The sequence below is a fragment of the Coregonus clupeaformis genome, unplaced genomic scaffold, assembly GCF_020615455.1.
Source record: "Coregonus clupeaformis isolate EN_2021a unplaced genomic scaffold, ASM2061545v1 scaf3047, whole genome shotgun sequence".
NCBI lineage: Eukaryota > Metazoa > Chordata > Actinopteri > Salmoniformes > Salmonidae > Coregonus > Coregonus clupeaformis.
In genome coordinates, this window is record NW_025536501.1 from 32,860 (window position 1) to 47,572 (window position 14,713).

At 41.6% G+C, this 14,713-nt stretch overlaps 1 protein-coding gene across 1 annotated transcript; it reads left to right on the plus strand.

The window, feature by feature from the left end:
* Positions 1-668: 668 nt before the first annotated feature.
* LOC121549635 (D-beta-hydroxybutyrate dehydrogenase, mitochondrial) lies at positions 669-13,847 on the plus strand. Its single transcript, XM_041861415.2, has 5 exons — positions 669-897; positions 1,647-1,757; positions 1,978-2,119; positions 3,283-3,435; positions 13,084-13,847. The coding sequence occupies exons 1-5, from the start codon at positions 685-687 to the stop codon at positions 13,548-13,550; spliced, it is 1,086 nt and encodes a 361-aa protein (XP_041717349.2). The 5' UTR covers positions 669-684; the 3' UTR covers positions 13,551-13,847.
* Positions 13,848-14,713: the final 866 nt, after the last annotated feature.

Genomic DNA, 14,713 nt, shown 5'->3' on the forward strand with positions numbered 1-14,713 from the left:
GAGATTCCAAGATGTAAGGGTGCCCATGTTGTTGGGGATTGTAAGTGTCCGGTTTGAGAGAGGCAGGTTGAGGTGGCCAGAGTCCGAGTAGTGCAGAAGGTGTCGTGTGCTGAGGCAGTGAAGAAAGTAGAGGAGGATGGGTCAAGGGTCAAGGGTGAGTATCCCTGTGAGTAATAGATCAGTGCCAGAACAGAGGGATAGGCCAACGAGTGATGTACGCTTCAGTAAGTTTGGCTTCTTAGCGCTCATAGCAATGGTTATCAACTGTACCGCAGAAATGGATTGTCAATCACAGAAAATAGATTTTCCAGTGGCAGCTGCAGAGAAGTAGTTGGGCATATGAGATTTAGACTTCAGAGGAGTTACAGGCTTTGTTGACTGGTGGTGTCCCATCCTGGTGGTGTCCCATCCTGGTGGTGTCCCATCCTGGTGGTGTCCCATCCTGGTGGTGTCCCATCCTGGTGGTGCAGGAACGGATAGGGTCAAAGTAGTGGAATGGGGTAGTGGGTTGTTAATGGGTGTCGGATCAGTTGGAATGGTTTTTAGTTTTTCCTTGTCCCATGTTGTATCACAGTATAATGTATTTATATTATAGTCCAGCTGGGGGCGGTAAAGCAACACATTGGATGCCAGCCGCCGTTAAACTCTGAAGAAGAAGAAGTCAACACAGCAGAAGTTAACAAAATGGCCTCGCTTCCCTTCGTTCGAGTTGCTCTACTTGTGTCGTTTTCAGTTCTTTTGACAGTAGTGCTGGGGTTCGGACTCCCAGCTCTGCTGAATGCCGTCGCTAAATGCTGTGGTTTTCCTGAGACCAGCGTAACAGAGTGCATAGTCGGGGTGTATTTCATTTTTGTACTGTACGTCGCGACACCACGGATCCCCAGAGGATCGATAGAGGTACAGAAGCCTAAAATATCTCACCTGTACTGTGTACCACTGAAAGTCGAATGCCTTTTTATGTGTTGTGGTTTTGCATTTTATTCCACACTGTCTCTAAACTATGCTGATTTTAAAGTTGAACAAAGCAGATAAGATATTAATTCATTCAATAATAATCTATTATGAAAGATTGGTCCTCTGTAACTCAATTAATAGAGCACGGCGCTTGTAACGCCAGGGTAGTGGGTTCGATCCCCGGGACCACCCATACGTAAAAATGTATGCGCACATGACTGTAAGTCGCTTTGGATAAAAGCGTCTGCTAAATGACATATTAAAAAAAATGGCATATAAAAGTAGCCCACAATAGTCTGAAATAATGTTGTCAATTCCACAAAGCAGTGCAGTTTCTCAGCTTGCTGTTGCAACTTGCACTCAATTCAAACCCTTTAAAATGACACAGTTTGTGTTGGGTAATATTACACAGTTTGTGTTGGGTAATATTACACAGTTTGTGTTGGGTAATATTACACAGTTTGTGTTGGGTAATATTACACAGTTTGTGTTGGGTAATCTTACAGAGTTTGTGTTGGGTAATATTACACAGTTTGTGTTGGGTAATCTTACAGAGTTTGTGTTGGGTAATATTACACAGTTTGTGTTGGGTAATATTACACAGTTTGTGTTGGGTAATCTTACAGAGTTTGTGTTGGGTAATATTACACAGTTTGTGTTGGGTAATATTACACAGTTTGTCCATGTTGCAGGTAAAGGGAAAGTCAGTATTCATCACAGGCTGTGACAGTGGTTTTGGTCATGCTACAGCTAAACACCTCCACAAACTGGGCTTCACTGTCTTTGCTGGATGCCTGTTCAAGGTAATGTTATTAGTTTATATTTAGGTAAAATGTCTTCTACCCAAACGTTGATAATGCATTAGATGCTAAGGAAATGGGAAAGTAGGATTTCTGTCTGTAAAATAATAGGCTGGAGCTGTAGACGCTGAGTTTGTGCTCATTGTTGAAATATTCAGACAGCCACTGACTATATAGTCAGACAGTGTTTGAGTTCATCTGATTAGCTGCCTTTCGTCTCCAGGATAAGGGTGAGAGGGGGTCTAAGGAGCTAGAGGAGATGCAGTCAGATCGGATGAAGGTGGTTCAGCTGGATGTCTGCAGCGAGGAGCAGGTGAACAGAGCTGTGGAGTACGTCAACTCACACCTGGACGACTCACAGAGAGGTACAGAACATCCGTCTCTCTCACTGCCAGACATCAGTGAAAACATGTTTTAAGATATTTTTGCAAATTATTGAAAATGAAGTACAGAAACCTCATTTATTCACACCCCTGAGTCAATACTTTGTAGAAGCACCTTTGGCGGCGATTACAGCTGTGAGTCGTCTTGGGTATGTCTGTATCGGCTTTGCACATCTGGATTTGGGGATTTTCTCCCGTTCTTCCTTGCATATTTTCTCAAGCTCTGTTAAGTTCGATGGGGAGCGGCCGTGAACAGCAATCTTGAAGTCTTTCAATGGGATTCATGTCTGGGCTTTGGCTGGGCCTCTCAAGGACTCTCACATTCTTGTTCTAAAGCCATTCCAGCGTTGCTTTAGCTGTATGATTGGGGTCATTGTCCTGTTGGAATGTAAATCTTCGCCCCAGTCTAAGGTCATTTTCACTCTGAAGCAGGTTCTCATTAAGGATTTGCCTGTATTTGGCTCCATTCATTGTTCCCTCTATCCTTACCAGTCTCCCAGTCCCTGCCGCTGAAAAGCGTCCCCATAGCATGATGCTGCCACGACCATGCTTCACGGTACGGATGGTGTTAGAAGGGTGATCTGTGCCTGGTTTTCAGGCTCTTTGCAATCAGGCCAAAGAGTTACAGTTTTGTCTCATCAGGCCACAGAATATTTTGCCTTATGCTCCGTCTATCACGTGCCTTTTCACAAACTCTGTCATGTGCCTTTTTCTCAGGAGTAGCTTCCGTCCCATGAAGCCCATATCGGTGAAGTGCTGTAGAGACTGTTTTCGTTCTGGCAGGTTCTCCCATCTCAGCCAAGGAACTCTGTAGTTCTGTCAGAGTGGTCATTGGGTTCTTGGTCACCTCCCTGACCAAGGTCCTTCTTGCCCGGTTGATCAGTTTGGTCGGACGGCCAGCTCTAGGCAGAGTCTGGGTAGTTCCAAAAACATTCCACATTTTGTTGTGTTACAGCCTGAATTCAAAATGGATGAAATATAAGTCCAGGGGTATGAATACTTTCTGAAGGCCCTCTGTGATATGGTGTCTGAGTATGTATTAAGAAGAGAATGGGCCCCAATATAGACCCATGGGGAACACTGAAGGAGACAGTGCTAATGGTTACGTTTATATCATAACCCCTCTTCTCTCCTCCCCTGACCAGGTCTGTGGGCCGTGGTGAACAACGCAGGTGTGTCTACGTTTGGCGAGGTGGAGTTTACGACCATGGAGACGTACCGCCAGGTGTCAGAGGTCAACCTGTGGGGGGTCATCAGGGTCACCAAGGCCCTCCTGCCCCTCGTCCGTAGGGCCAAAGGTCAGGCAACAGACACCAACAGACACATACAGTGGCGATAAAGTCTCCAGCCCCCTGTTAAAATGTCCGGTTTTTGTGATGTAAAAGAATGAGACAAAGGTCAATCATGTCAGAACTTTTTCCACCTTTAATGTGACCTATAATGGGAACAATTCAATTGAAAAACAAACTGAAATCTTCGAGGGGGGAAAAATGACAAATGAAAAGCTTCCAATAACCTGGTTGCATCAGTGTGCACACCCTCTTATAACTGGGGATGTGGCTGTGATCAGAATTAACCAATCACATTCAAACTCGTGTTAAATAGAAGTCATTACACACCTGCCATCATTTAAAGTGACTGATTAATCACAAATAAAGTTCAGCTGTTCTAGTAGGATTTTCCTGACATTTTCTTAGTTGCATCTCAGAGCAAAAGCCATGGTCCGCCAGAGAGCTTCCAAGGCATCAGAGGGATGTCATTGTTGAAAGATATCAGTCAGGAGAAGGGTACAAAATAATTTCCAAAGCATTACATATACCATGGAACACAGTGAAGACAGTCATCATCAAGTGGAGAAAATATGGCACAACAGAGACATTACCAAGAACTGGACGTCCCTCCAAAATTTATGAAAAGAGGAGAAGAAAAACTGGTCGGGGAGGCTTCCAAGAGGCCTACAGCAACATTAAAGGAACTGCAGGGAATTTCTGGCAAGTACTGGCTGTGTGCTACATGTGACAACAATCTCCCGTATTCTTCATATGAATGGGCCATGGGGTAGGGTGGCAAGACGGAAGCCTTTTCTTACAAAGAAAAACATCCAAGCCCGGCTGAAGTTTGCAAAAACAAGTGGGAAAGTCCCCCAAAACACGTGGGAAAATGTGTTATGGTCTGATGAAACCAAGATTGAACTTTTGGGCCATAATTCCAAAGGTATGTTTGGCGCAAAAACAACACTGCACATCACCCAAAGAACACCATACCCACATCACCCAAAGAACACCATACCCACAGTGAAGCATGGTGGTGGCAGCATCATGCTTTGGGACTGTTTTTCTTCAGCTGGAACCGGGGCCTTAGTCAAGGTGGAGGGAATTATGAACAGTTCCAAATACCAGTGACAGGACTCTGCACACTCACACACACTGACACTCCAACACACACACATTTATACTGACTCTACACACACTCACACCCAATCATCAAATACACTGCTGCTACTCTGTTTATCATATATCCTGATGCCTCGTCACCTTACCCCAATACATATCTACAATGAGGGAAAAAAGTATTTGATCCCCTGCTGATTTTGTATGTTTGCCCACTGACAAAGACATGATCAGTCTATAATTTTAATGGTAGGTTTATTTGAACAGTGAGAGACAGAATAACAACAAAAAAAATCCAGAAAACCGCATGCCAAAAATGTTATAAATTGATTACATTTTAATGAAGGAAATAAGTATTTGACCCCCTCTCAATTAGAAAGATTTCTGGCTCCCAGGTGTCTTTTATACAGGTAACAAGCTGAGATTAGGAGTACACTCTTAAAGGGAGTGCTCCTATTCTCAGTTTGTTACCTGTATAAAAGACACCTGTCCACAGAAGCAATCAATCAATCAGATTCCAAACTCTCCACCATGGCCAAGACCAAAGAGCTCTCCAAGGATGTCAGGGACAAGATTGTAGACCTACACAAGGCTGGAATGGGATACAAGACCATCGCCAAGCAGCTTGGTGAGAAGGTGACAACAGTTGGTGTGATTATTCGCAAATGGAAGAAACACAAAAGAACTGTCAATCTTCCTCGGCCTGGGGCTCCATGCAAGATCTCACCTCGTGGAGTTGCAATGATCATGATAACGGTGAGAAATCAGCCCAGAACTACACGGAAGGATCTTGTCAATGATCTCAAGGCAGCTGGGACCATAGTCACCAAGAAAACAATTGGTAACACACTACGCCGTGAAGGACTGAAATCCTGCAGAGCCCGCAAGGTCCCCCTGCTCAAGAAAGCACATATACAGGCCCATCTGAAGTTTGCCAATGAACATCTGAATGATTCAGAGGAGAACTGGGTAAAAGTGTTGTGGTCAGATGAGAAGAGCTCTTTGGCATCAACTCAACTCGCCGTGTTTGGAGGAGGAGGAATGCTGCCTATGACCCCCAAGAACACCATCCCCACCGTCAAACATGGAGGTGGAAACATTATGCTTTGGGGGTGTTTTTCTGCTAAGGGGGACAGGACAACTTCACCGAATCAAAGGGACGATGGACGGGGCCATGTACCGTCAAATCTTGGGTGAGAACCTCCTTCCCTCAGCCAGGGCATTGAAAATGGGTCGTGGATGGGTATTCCAGCATGACAATGCCCCAAAACACACGGCCAAGGCAACAAAGGAGTGGCTCAAGAAGAAGCACATTAAGGTCCTGGAGTGGCCTATCCAGTCTCCAGACCTTAATCCCATAGAAAATATGTGGAGGAGCTGAAGGTTCGAGTTGCCCAGCGTCAGCCTCGAAACCTTAATGACTTGGAGAAGATCTGCAAAGAGGAGTGGGACAAAATCCCTCCTGAGATGTGTGCAAACCTGGTGGCCAACTACAAGAAACGTCTGACCTCTGTGATTGCCAACAAGGGTTTTGCCACCAAGTACTAAGTCATGTTTTGCAGAGGGGTCAAATACTTATTTCCCTCATTTAAAATGCAAATCAATTTATAACATGTGTTTTTCTGGATTTTTTTGTTGTTATTCTGTCTCTCACTGTTCAAATAAACCTACCATTAAAATTATAGACTGATCATGTCTTTGTCAGTGATCAAACGTACAAAATCAGCAGGGGATCAAATATTTTTTTCCCTCACTGTACCTCCATCACTCCAGTATCCCTGCACATTGTTAATATGGTACTGGAACTGACCCTGTATATAGTCACCTTACCCCTATACATATCTACCTCCATCACTCCAGTATCCCTGTCCCCTTACCCCTATACATATCTACCTCCATCACTCCAGTATCCCTGCACATTGTTAATATGGTACAGGAACTGACCCTGTATATAGTCACCTGACCCCTATACATATCTACCTCCATCACTCCAGTATCCCTGCACATTGTTAATATGGTACTGGAACTGACCCTGTATGTAGTCACCTTACCCCTATACATATCTACCTCCATCACTCCAGTATCCCTGCACATTGTTAATATGGTACAGGAACTGACCCTGTATATAGTCACCTTACCCCTATGTATATCTACCTCCATCACTCCAGTATCCCTGCACATTGTTAATATGGTACAGGAACTGACCCTGTATATAGTCACCTTACCCCTATACATATCTACCTCCATCACTCCAGTATCCCTGCACATTGTTAATATGGTATTGGAACTGACCCTGTATATAGTCCCCTTACCCCTATACATATCTACCTCCATCACTCCAGTATCCCTGCACATTGTTAATATGGTACTGGAACTGACCCTGTATATAGTCACCTTACCCCTATACATATCTACCTCTATCACTCCAGTATCCCTGCACATTGTTAATATGGTACTGGAACTGACCCTGTATATAGTCACCTGACCCCTATACATATCTACCTCCATCACTCCAGTATCCCTGCACATTGTTAATATGGTACTGGAACTGACCCTGTATATAGTCACCTGACCCCTATACATATCTACCTCCATCACTCCAGTATCCCTGCACATTGTTAATATGGTACTGGAACTGACCCTGTATATAGTCACCTGACCCCTATACATATCTACCTCCATCACTCCAGTATCCCTGCACATTGTTAATATGGTACAGGAACTGACCCTGTACAGTGCCTTCGGAAAATATTAAGACCTCTAGACGTTTTCCACATTTTGTTACGTTACAGCCTTATTGTAAAATGGATTCCTCATCAATCTACACACAATACCCCATAATGACAAAGCGAAAACAGAAATACCTTATTTACATAAGTATTCAGACCCTTTGCTATGAGACTCGAAATTGAGCTCAGGTGCATCCTGTTTCCATTGATCACCCTTGAGATGTTTCTACAACTTGATTGGAGTCCACCTGTGGTAAATTCAATTGATTGGACATGCCATGGGGCGGCGCGCAATTGGCCCAGCGTCGTCCAGGGTAGGGGAGGGAATGGCCGGCAGGGATGTAGCTCAGTTGGTAGAGCATGGCGTTTGCAACGCCAGGGTTGTGGGTTCGATTCCCACAGGGGGTATGAAAAAAAATAATGTATGTCGCTCTGGATAAGAGCGTCTGCTAAATGACGTAAATGTAAATGTAAAATTTGGAAAGGCACACACCTCTCTATATAAGGTCCCATAGTTGACAGTTCATGTCAGAGCAATAACCAAGCCGTGAGTTCGATGGAATTGTCTTTAGAGCTCCGAGACAGGATTGTGTCGACGCACAGATCTGGGGAAGGGGTCCCAAAAATGTCTGCAGCATTGAAGGTCCCCAAGAACACAGTGGCCTCCATCATTCTTAAAAGGAATATGTTTTTTAGAACCACCAAGACTCTTCCTAGAGCTGGCCGCACGGCCAAACTGAGCAATCGCGGGAGAAGGGCCTTGGTCAGGGAGGTGACCACGAACCCGATGGACAATCTGACATTGCTCCAGAGTTCCTCTGTGGAGATGGGGAGAACCTTCCAGAAGGACAACCATCTTCATAGCACTCCACCAATCCCCGGCCTTTATGGTAGAGTGGCCAGACGGAAGCCACTCCTCAGTAAAAGGCACATGACAGCCCGCTTGGAGTTTTCCAAAAGGCACCTAAAGGACTCTCAATCCATGAGAAACAAGATTCTCTGGTCTGATGAAACCAAGATTGAGCTCTTTGGCCGGAATGCCAAGTGTCACGTCTGGAGGAAACCTGGCACCATCCCTACGGTGAAGCATGGTGGTGGCAGCATCATGCTGTGGGGATGTTTTTCGGCAGCAGGGACTGGGAGACTAGTCAGGATCGAGGGAAAGATGAACAGAGCAAAAGTACGAGAGATCCCTGATGAAAACCTGCTCCAGAGCGCTCAGGACCTCAGACTGGGGCGAAGGTTCACCTTCCAACAGGACAACGACCCTAAGCGCACAGCCAAGACAACACAGGAGTGGCTTCGGGACAAGTCTCTGAATGTCCTTAAGTGGTCCAGCCAGAGACCGGACTTGAACCCGATCTAACATCTCTGGAGAGACCTGAAAATAGCTGTGCAGCGACGCTCCCCATCCAACCTGACAGAGCTTGAGAGGATCTGCAGAGAAGAATGGGAGAAACTCCCCAAATAAAGGTGTGCCAAGCTTGTAGCGTCATACCCAAGAATACTCGAGGCTGTAAACGCTGCCAAAGGTGCTTCAACAAAGTACTGAGTGAAGGGTCTGAATACTTAACAAAAAGTAATACAGCTGCACCATCGAGAGCATCCTGACTGGTTGCATCACCGCCTGGTATGGCAACTGCTCGGCCTCCGACCGTAAGGCACTACAGAGGGTAGTGCGTACGGCCCAGTACATCACTGGGGCCAAGCTTCCTGCCATCCAGGACCTCTATACCAGGCGGTGTCAGAGGAAGGCCCTACAAATTGTCAAACTCCAGCCACCCTAATCATAGACTGTTCTCTCTGCTACTGCACGGCAAGCGGTACCGGAGTGCCAAGTCTAGGTCCAAAAGACTTCTCAACAGCTTCTACCCCCAAGCCATAAGACTCCTGAACAGCTAATCATGGCTACCCAGACTATTTGCACTGCCCCCCCACCCCACCCCCACCCCCTCTTTTACGCTGCTGCTACTCTGTTAATTATTTATGCATAGTCACTTTAACTCTACCCACATGTACATATTACCTCAATTACCTCGATTAACCAGTGCCCCCGCACATTGACTCTGTACCGGTACCCCCCTGTATATAGCCTCCCTACTGTTATTTCCCATTGACTCTGCACCGGTACCCCCTGTATATAGCCTCCCTACTGTTATTTCCCATTGACTCTGCACCGGTACCTGTATATAGCCTCCCTACTGTTATTTCCCATTGACTCTGCACCGGTACCCCCCTGTATATAGCCTCCCTACTGTTATTTCCCATTGACTCTGTACCGGTACCCCCTGTATATAGCCTCCCTACTGTTATTTTACTGCTGCTCTTTAATTATTATTTAAATGTTTTAGTTATCTATACTTTTCTTAACTGCATTGTTGGTTAAGGGCTTGTAAGTAAGCGTTTCACTGTAAGGTCTACACCTGTTGTATTCGGCGCATTTGACAAATTCAATTTGATTTGAAATGGCACATTAATGTTTTATAAATAAGCAACATTTTCTCAACCTGTTTTTGCGTTGTCATTGTGTGTAGATTGATGAGGGGGGGGAAAAACAATTTAATCAATTTTAGAATAAGGTTGTAACGTAACAAAATTTTGAAAAACTCAAGGGGTCTGAATACTTTCTGAATGCACTGTAGGTAATAACCTAATGTCACTGTGTTGTTAAATAGGTATTTATCTATATAATAACCTAATGCCACTGTGTTGTTAAATAGGTATTTATCTATATAATAACCTAATGCCACTGTGTTGTTAAATAAAGGTATTTATCTGTATAATAACCTAATGCCACTGTGTTGTTGAATAGGTATTTTATCTATATAATAACCTAATGCCACTGTGTTGTTAAATAGGTATTTATCTATATAATAACCTAATGCCACTGTGTTGTTGAATAGGTATTTATCTATATAATAACCTAATGCCACTGTGTTGTTAAATAGGTATTTATCTATATAATAACCTAATGCCACTGTGTTGTTAAATAGGTATTTATCTATATAATAACCTAATGCCACTGTGTTGTTAAATAGGTATTTATCTATGTAATAACCTAATGCCACTGTGTTGTTAAATAGGTATTTATCTATGTAATAACCTAATGCCACGGTGTTAAATAGGTATTTATCTAGTAATAACCTAATGCCACTGTGTTGTTGAATAGGTATTTATCTATGTAATAACCGAACTGTGCCACTGTGTTGTTAAATATGTATTTATCTTATGTAACAACCTAATGCCACTGTGTTGTTAAATATGTATTTATCTATATAATAACCTAATGCCACTGTGTTGTTAAATATGTATTTATCTATGTAATAACCTAATGCCACTGTGTTGTTAAATATGTATTTATCTATATAATAACCTAATGCCACTGTGTTGTTAAATAGGTATTTATCTATATAATAACCTAATGCCACTGTGTTGTTAAATAGGTATTTATCTATGTAATAACCTAATGCCACTGTGTTGTTAAATAGGTATTTATCTATGTAATAACCTAATGCCACTGTGTTGTTAAATAGGTATTTATCTATGTAATAACCTAATGCCACTGTGTTGTTGAATAGGTATTTATCTATGTAATAACCTAATGCCACTGTGTTGTTAAATATACGTATTTATCTATGTAATAACCTAATGCCACTGTGTTGTTAAATATGTATTTATCTATAATAACCTAATGCCACTGTGTTGTTAAATATGTATTTATCTATGTAATAACCTAATGCCACTGTGTTGTTAAATATGTATTTATCTATATAATAACCTAATGCCACTGTGTTGTTAAATAGGTATTTATCTATATAATAACCTAATGCCACTGTGTTGTTAAATAGGTATTTATCTATATAATAACCTAATGCCACTGTGTTGTTAAATAGGTATTTATCTATATAATAACCTAATGCCACTGTGTTGTTGAATAGGTATTTATCTATATAATAACCTAATGCCACTGTGTGTTAAATAGGTATTTATCATATAACAACCTAATGCCACTGTGTTGTTAAATAGGTATTTATCTATATAATAACCTAATGCCACTGTGTTGTTAAATAGGTATTTATCTATGTAATAACCTAATGCCACTGTGTTGTTAAATAGGTATTTATCTATGTAATAACCTAATGCCATGTGTTCCGTTAAATAGGTATTTATCTATGTAATAACCTAATGCCACTGTGTTGTTGAATAGGTATTTATCTATGTAATAACCTAATGCCACTGTGTTGTTAAATATGTATTTATCTATGTAATAACCTAATGCCACTGTGTTGTTAAATATGTATTTATCTATATAATAACCTAATGCCACTGTGTTGTTAAATATGTATTTATCTATGTAATAACCTAATGCCACTGTGTTGTTAAATAGGTATTTATCTATATAATAACCTAATGCCACTGTGTTGTTAAATAGGTATTTATCTATATAATAACCTAATGCCACTGTGTTGTTAAATAGGTATTTACCTATATAATAACCTAATGCCACTGTGTTGTTAAATATGTATTTATCTATATAATAACCTAATGCCACTGTGTTGTTGAATAGGTATTTATCTATATAATAACCTAATGCCACTGTGTTGTTAAATAGGTATTTATCTATGTAATAACCTAATGCCACTGTGTTGTTAAATATGTATTTATCTATATAATAACCTAATGCCACTGTGTTGTTAAATAGGTATTTATCTATGTAATAACCTAATGCCACTGTGTTGTTAAATAGGTATTTATCTTATGCAATAACCTAATGCCACTGTGTTGTTGAATAGGTATTTATCTATGTAATAACCTAATGCCACTGTGTTGTTAAATAGGTATTTATCTATGTAATAACCTAATGCCACTGTGTTGTTAAATAGGGTATTTATCTATGTAATAACCTAATGCCACTGTGTTGTTAAATAGGTATTTATCTATGTAATAACCTAATGCCACTGTGTTGTTAAATAGGTATTTATCTATGTAATAACCTAATGCCACTGTGTTGTTAAATAGGTATTTATCTATGTAATAACCTAAATGCCACTGTGTTATTAAATAGGTATTTATCTATGTAATAACCTAATGCCACTGTGTTGTTAAATAGGTATTTATCTATGCAATAACCTAATGCCACTGTGTTGTTAAATAGGTATTTATCTATGTAATAACCTAATGCCACTGTGTTAAATAGGTATTTATCTAGTGTAATAACCTAATGCCACTGTGTTGTTAAATAGGTATTTATCTATGTAATAACCTAATGCCACTGTGTTGTTAAACTAGGTATTTATCTATGTAATAACCTAATGCCACTGTGTTGTTAAATAGGTATTTATCTATGTAATAACCTAATGCCACTGTGTTGTTAAATAGGTATTTATCTATGTAATAACCTAATGCCACTGTGTTGTTAAATAGGTATTTATCTATGTAATAACCTAATGCCACTGTGTTGTTAAATAGGTATTTATCTATATAATAACCTAATGCCACTGTGTTGTTAAATAGGTATTTATCTATGTAATAACCTAATGCCACTGTGTTGTTGAATAGGTATTTATCTATGTAATAACCTAATGCCACTGTGTTGTTAAATAGGTATTTATCTATATAATAACCTAATGCCACTGTGTTGTTGAATAGGTATTTATCTATGTAATAACCTAATGCCACTGTGTTGTTAAATAGGTATTTATCTATATAATAACCTAATGCCACTGTGTTGTTGAATAGGTATTTATCTATGTAATAACCTAATGCCACTGTGTTGTTAAATAGGTATTTATCTATGTAATAACCTAATGCCACTGTGTTGTTGCAGGTCGTGTGGTTAACCTGGCCAGTATGTATGGGCGGATGGGCAATGCCCTGCGTTCTCCGTACTGCGTGTCCAAATATGGCGTGGAAGCGTTCTCCGACTGTCTACGTTACGAGATGAAGGCCTGGGGGGTCAAGGTCTCTGTCATCGAGCCGGGGAACTTCATTGTGGCCACGGGCATCCTGACGCGGGACATTGTGGCGACCACGGCTGACAAACTGTGGAGAGAGGCGCCCCCTGGTGTCCAGGAGGACTATGGCCACGCCCACTTCGACAGACACATGGCGATGATGAGGTCGTACTGTAGCAGCGGACAGAAGGATGTCCAACCCGTCCTAGATGACATCACCGACGCCATCACGTCACACCGCCCGTTCACGCGCTACAACCCCATGGAGCCTCATTGGTGGATCAGGATGCAGGTGATGACACACCTGCCTGCCGTCATCGCTGACCGCCTCTACTTCTGATTGGGAGGATTTCCATACGTACAGTACATCATATGGCATTAGGGTTCCGTTTCACTTTAAAGTCTTAAATTGGGGAATTCCCAATGGAAAATTACAAGCTATCGATTCTCAATTTGTGAATTTAATTTGAATGAATTACCTGAATTGACTGATTTTAAGAATTTCTGTTGGATCATTGGTTCCAGAGACCGTTGCTGTAGCTAAGGATTCCTTGACACTGGAAATCACAAAGTGATTGAGCCTTTATTAACAATATGCACTGTTGTCTTATCTTAAATATATATAGTATTCACCCTCTTGGATTTCTTCACATTTTGTGTTACAAAGTGGGATTAAAAGTGGATTTAATTTTTCATTTTTTGAAAAATAAAACGCTTTTTACACAAAATAATGAAGTGGAAAAAATTATATAAAAAATTTCTTAAGTAATGAAAAATGAAGCGCTAATATTTAAGTGATAATGAGAAGCCGGTGTTTGGAGGATATATTGGCACGGGTGTTGTTAGGACCGAGGAGAACAACGGCTTCGAGGGCATTATCACTTTTATACAACGGGTTACATATTTATTCATACCATTTCATCCTTCCACGAGATATAGTCCTGACACAAATCTCCCAAGCCGGCTGGTCGTTGGTTCTAAATGTTCCGTTGCCATAATGGCTGGCAATGATCTTATCCCTCGCTAGCTAGCCAACTACGGCTAACACCGTCACGTCAAACAGTGGAGCCAGAATAACAGCAAAGTAGCTGCATTTGCGTTTAAGCTGTTTTCTAGTGTGTTTTTTGTTTTGTTGGGATACATCTATAACAATGAGCTAATGATATGCGATTTCACCTGGCATAGAACATTAGCTCTCTTGCCAGGCCACTGTTCAGAAGAGAGAGCAAACTACACAGCTAACACAATCACTTTAAACTGAAGCTGGAATGACATAAAAAAATAGCTGCATTTGTATATATCCATAAAAATGATGCTGATTTAGACTGGCGAGAAACACTGCCTGCCTGCCTGTCTGTCTGCCTGTCTGCCTGTCTGCCTGTCTGTCTGCCTGTCTGTCTGCCTGTCTGTCTGTCTGTCTGCCTGCCTGCCTGCCTGCCTGTCTGTCTGTCTGTCTGTCTGTCTCGTCCCGACTCCCGACACGTTCATTACTGTGGGACAGCT

Coding starts and splice junctions, on each gene's coding strand:
- LOC121549635 (XM_041861415.2), top strand. CDS start 685: ATGGCCTCGCTTCCCTTCGTTCGAGTTGCTCTACTTGTGTCGTTTTCA. Junction 2,120..3,282: donor CCTGGACGACTCACAGAGAG/GTACAGAACATC, acceptor TCCCCTGACCAG/GTCTGTGGGCCGTGGTGAAC. Junction 3,436..13,083: donor CCTCGTCCGTAGGGCCAAAG/GTCAGGCAACAG, acceptor GTGTTGTTGCAG/GTCGTGTGGTTAACCTGGCC.